At 45.1% G+C, this 5,371-nt stretch overlaps 1 protein-coding gene across 1 annotated transcript; it reads right to left on the bottom strand.

Moving 5' to 3' along the window:
• Window positions 1–1,698: 1,698 nt before the first annotated feature.
• LOC131262755 (venom allergen 5-like) lies at window positions 1,699–3,038 on the bottom strand. The gene is made up of 6 exons (XM_058264828.1): window positions 2,868–3,038; window positions 2,652–2,798; window positions 2,427–2,508; window positions 2,213–2,360; window positions 1,914–2,128; window positions 1,699–1,811 (listed from the first exon to the last, which is right to left on the bottom strand). Exons 1-6 carry the CDS (start codon window positions 3,036–3,038, stop codon window positions 1,699–1,701), a joined length of 876 nt encoding a protein of 291 aa, XP_058120811.1.
• Between the last annotated feature and the right edge of the window lie 2,333 nt (window positions 3,039–5,371).

Here is a 5,371-nt window from a genome sequence, read left to right as displayed (position 1 = left end):
AGAAGGATAAGGTCCACTAACACCAGCCATCCAGGTATTTGTTTCATTTCGTCTCTTTTTTAGGTGTAAGTCTTCGTTCTGCTTCGGAGCTCCGTTAGTGCTCCTACACGCCTATGAGCTTCAGTGCATCAGACACATTCGGTATCTTCGTGTCTATGGTGCAAATCACCTCCCCCTAATCTTTCTAGATCTACCTGAAGGTACCCTGATTTCTGCCTATGCTCTCAGGCTATGGGTTCATTAGTTTCTCTAGCTCCCTCCAGGCGGGTCTGGCAGTGGATAATGCAGCTTGTCGCGGGTAAATGATCACTGCTAACGATATTTGGCCAACAGTTCCTGTGACCTGCACTTGGACTCGCGCTAAATGCGATCGAGCTGACCCCGTCCAGGCAACACTGTGTCTACGATCGTTGCCTTGCTTGCATGGTGGCAGGATTATTGGGATTTCAACAAACAAACAAAACGAAAAATACCATCATCTCGGGCAACCTTTTCAAGCACACAACGAGCATACAGGTTTAACTTTTTGTCGCTCGCAAACTATGCTAATGAAACTATAATGATAGCTTTGTGCAACTTAGTTTTGCCGGGGCGATCGCGCAGGACGATCGTGACCGAACGGACCTACAATGTGGGTCTCCGTACGAACCTGGTGCAAGCAATCAAATTGGCACGATCTCCGCAATCATCGTGTGCCTCGAAATGCATCAGCAGCTGCCTCGCCAAAGTGATGCTGGTTCCCCTTTTCCATCCTATCGATGCTGCTCTCCGGAGACTGTTCCAAGTGCGGTAAGTGTTACCAGCGTTTTCGTCTTCGGTGGATGAAGGCGCGGAGTCTGGAACCAACCCGCAACATAAAACACGACCAACCGAACGCACCACCGGCTCACCAGCGCACATTTACGGCGGCTTTTAATGGCATTTTAAGACACAAAACACCGGCTGGTCCCGCGGACGGCTCGAGCACACCTTGTTCGACATCGCGCCGGCCGGGGGCGATTAGTGTGGGGTTTAAATCATTTGCCTGTCGTTAGCAGTTGATTGTCCCGGCGTGTTGATGCCGTTGATAGACGCTCATCTTGCGGACAGGCCGAGACTAATTGTGTTAGATCCTTGGGATCCGATTCCAGGTGACTCATGGTGAGAAAGGGAAGGGAGTTCTTTTGATTGGTCAATGATTTGTAGCACAAGAGAACTACTCGGACACTAAAGTGTAGAACGAAATTAACATAAATTTCGTCGATGAAAATTGAAACGAGAGAGTTGATGGTTATTGTATTGTACTGAGTTGAAATGAAATTCGAAAAAAAATGTTCTTTTAAAGGAAATATGTTGAGTAAATCAATGAAATGTATGATCACATTGTTCAATGGTCCTGTTGATATCATTATTCGTCACCACATGTGCACAGAACAAGAACGCCGTCCAAGCGGCAGCTAATGAGCAACAGTGATTTCCTATTACCACATCTGCTTATTTTCATTTTTTCCTTCAATTCTTCCCTCCACTCGCGAATTGTTGCGCGAATGGTAAACGTGTCAACTTGATAGCTTTTTTATAACTTCATTCCGTGTTTTAATTTGACTCCTTCGTTTAATTAGCTCGCCTCCGTTTCGCAACCGAGGGGAAAACCGATTCGCCGCAGCGGCGATATGTAAATGCGGCGTTTAAAGAGGGGGAAGCAAAACCCGTCGGGTGTCAGCACGGATTAAACGCGCGAATCCTATTATGCGCCACCAGCAGCAGCATCATCAGCGCAGCCATCGCCATCGACCGGGGGTTGGATCGATACGCCGCGGAATGCCGGTCGTCTGCGAACGGGGAACAAGACCCGGGCAGGGTGTTAGCATTGTCACACGCACCAGCTTCGGTGGACGAATGGGTGGCGAGGTCACCTTCCCGTGTGAACTTACCGATTCCGCAGAGTCCGCGAAAAACGTGCGAACAGGAGGCGCGCTCCTGCGGGCAGCCGGTGCAGGGCTTGGGACCGACGGTGTACACCGGTTCGGCGACGATGTTCCCGCGGGGATAGTAGTAGCAAACGACCAGATAGCCACCGTGCATTTCGGCCGCACCGCACCCGACGAACTGTGTCCGGGCCCAGATGAGTTGCGTGTAGTTAGACACGCTTGCGAATGACGTGTGTGTTAAAAAAAAATAAAATCAAGCAACGGTAACGGAGGGCAGGACCGATGTCTTTGCATACACTTACTCTTCCTTCTGTAGAGCGTTGAGTGGAAGGTTGGGGTTGTGATGTTCCTTCTCATTGAACCAAGTACTTAAAGCAAGCGCTTCCCAGTGCACAAGAGGCGGTTTAGGATGGAAGAAAATGTTTTGTTCGATCTGATAGAACGGATCACCTAGAGACAGCGAAGATTTTCATTAACATTTCCATCCTCCAAATTGAATTTCCGATTTGAACTAACCAATAAATTTGCATTCATCATATTCCACGATGCACTGGCGAACCCATCTTTCAGCCATGGCCTGCAAATCGCTATCCCAATGCTAAAAATAATATAAATATAAGAAGAAAATATGAAAAACATGAATTCTTCCAAAAATTAAATCGGTACCACTTGTTAGTAAATTTTTAAAACCAATAAATGTATTATTGATGAATCTCTATAATAATTGCAACTAATGCTTACCAACAACTGCATATCGAGAGCAGGTCGCTGGGGATTCGTTGCAACTTTATTGCGTAGCCCGTTATGTCCCATCATGAAACTTTTTATACTTTTCTCATCCAAAACCAGCGGTTTAAACTTCTTGCACCTCGGATGGGTCTGGTTGGCCTTTCGAAGTGCGTATTCCAATATGAAAAATGTTTACTTCGGTCAACCTGCTTGAATGCAAGAACTTACCTCGTAGCACATCGTATGTGGACGTCCATTGCAGGTGTTCCTATCGGAGCAAAATTCTATGTGATCCTGATCAAATATGGTCCACTGGTATTGTGCTTCGGCAACGGTAAGGATTCCCAGCAGCAACAATAAGCTCCTTGTCTTCCTGGCTTCTTTCAGATACTTTGCCATTTCTATATAAATGTGTGACAGTGTGCTGCGATAGTAAATATTAGCGCTGGAATAATCGCCGAGGCCTACTACTATTGTTGTTTATTTGTGGGAATAAAATAAGGAGGGCTTTCGGTAAAGTGCCAACAAAGTCTCCGAAAACACACACAGCAGATGTGTGATAAATGTTTAATCGCACGCGGTGTTATAGTTGCACATAAACAGTTTTTATTACCGTTATTACCCTTACCTTATGGACGAAAAGGAACGGTACAGCACCATCGGATAGACAAAGCATCGGTGTTTGCGAATTTATTACCAAAGTGGACGGACTTATCTACCTCCATTCCGCTTCACTACTCTCCGATGTTTTACTTCCGAAAGGATGAGAAGTGTAATGGAATTGCATCGAAATCATTAATTCTCCTTCCAGTATAACAAATGGACAGCATCATAAAATGTACGTTCGAGAAAAAACCATCACGAGTTGAATGATTTAATTCTCTTGCACAAACAACACTAGACTTTTCCTTTACAGTTTTATTTTGTGGATGCAAATTTTCTTCAACTTTTTACAAGGTCGATCTCGTTCTCGGAACCGTTTTGCTTCGTGAAATTATAAATGTCTCTTAAATTGGGTTTTTTGCATCCTTTCCAATTTCAGTCTATCTTTATTTCATTTCCTTACCATATCCACCCACCTTCACCGGAAAGGGGAAGACCTACCGTTATTGCAAACATTTTCCCACCAAAAGCAACACGCTTCTTCTCTATTTTACGTTTCTAAACCGCTGGCGGCACGATAAAACATATTCACGAAACCAGGATTGAACTATCGGTTCCAAGAGCAGCCAGAAAGAGGATACAATAAAAAAACTCCTCCTACCTATTTATAATTCGGAGTATTATTATTTTATTTATCTTTATTTCCCTTCGTGGCGCTTCTTTCTTCTGCTGCGCCCAGGAGATCGCAAAGGAGTGGACGCATGTGAACGACGGCCAGAAGGAAGCGTTCCGTCCGGTGGACGAGGGGTGAAAAAGGCAACCGGAGGATGGGAATAGGGGAAAAAAAATCAAAAGTATACTATATATCACCAACGATTACCCTCGCGCCATGGTCGCGTTTTGATGATTTATCACGAACATATCTGTCTAGCGGAGTAGATTTCGGAAGGTTTCCTTTCCCGTTTACCCTCCGGAGTCATCAGGCTGTCTCCGGACGAGCCTAGCGAGCGCTAGGCTAGCGGGCCTTCTCAACCCGTCCAATGAGTGTCGGGCCAGTGCTGCGATTATGAGAGTTTATGTTGTGCCAGCGAACATAAAAGCGTACAAGAATGAAATAAGGCAGCTGATGAGAGAATATGTTGCGCCCCACTCCACACTAAAGACCGCATGGTGAAATGAATAGTCTGATGAGCAGATGAAAACATTCGCAGTTGTTGCACGTTGCCTTTTGATGCTGGACAAAAAATCGGATTAACTATCATTTCCATGTTTTGTTGAACCAACAGACTCATATTTCCTTGGCAACAAATCATCCCGATCATTATTGAGAATTATTTAAAAATGGTTCACTAGCTTTCATTCAGAGTATCGTGTGTTTTATTTTAAATAAAAATGGGGAAAATAGATTATTTAAACGTATCAGAAAAGCTATGATATCCTTTCCTTAGAAATTTTCTTCAATAAACAGATGAACACATTCATTAATATTTAATCTCCAAACCTTTGTTTGTCGCCAGCTGCACCCACTGTGCGGATGCTGTCGCTTCCAACCACATATCGTACGATAGAAAAGATAGACATTAATAACACCCCATCTGCGTTGCGACGATTGTGGCGTTGAAGACCATTCGGGTGGTTTTTTGCTTCACCTTCCTACTCCACGCCCGATGGCGGTCAATTTTCGTGGCAATCACAAATCAAAACGCAAGCGCCAACTTATGCCGCGCGTCCACCCATTTAATCGCCCGACCCTTCGTGAGCCACCCGGACCTCCCCCTCGGAAACCCGACGACTTTGAGCTGACCAGCGCAGAGATGGTTATTATTTCGGTAAAATATTAATGTTCCAGCGATACCGATCGAATGCGGTTATTAAAATGATTCGTGTTGCGTATTTTTATTCCGAACACAGTTTGCGCACGCCGCTTATCCCTTTTCGGTTTCCAATATGTTAGTGGATGGGAAAAACAACCCGTGTCGCGTATCGCACCGGAAGCTTGCATCAGAGACCGAACCGTATCGATCGATGCGTTTTAAAGACCATCCGGTGAAATCTACAAACCGAACGCCGCTCCCGGAGGGTCCGATTCGATGCGAAACTATTTAAATAGCATTTAATTAAACGCCTAG

This window comes from Anopheles coustani, chromosome 3 (genome assembly GCF_943734705.1).
Source record: "Anopheles coustani chromosome 3, idAnoCousDA_361_x.2, whole genome shotgun sequence".
NCBI classification, from domain to species: domain Eukaryota; kingdom Metazoa; phylum Arthropoda; class Insecta; order Diptera; family Culicidae; genus Anopheles; species Anopheles coustani.
This window is presented reverse-complemented; position numbering and strand designations above follow the sequence as displayed.

Excerpts from the sequence above, each read along its gene's own strand:
- LOC131262755 (XM_058264828.1), bottom strand. The coding sequence starts at position 3,038 with ATGGCAAAGTATCTGAAAGAAGCCAGGAAGACAAGGAGCTTATTGTTG. Across the intron at positions 2,509-2,651 it reads CTCTCGATATGCAGTTGTTG|CATTGGGATAGCGATTTGCA; the intron begins GTAAGCATTAGT and ends TATTATTTTTAG. Across the intron at positions 2,129-2,212 it reads AACGCTCTACAGAAGGAAGA|CGTGTCTAACTACACGCAAC; the intron begins GTAAGTGTATGC and ends GTCATTCGCAAG.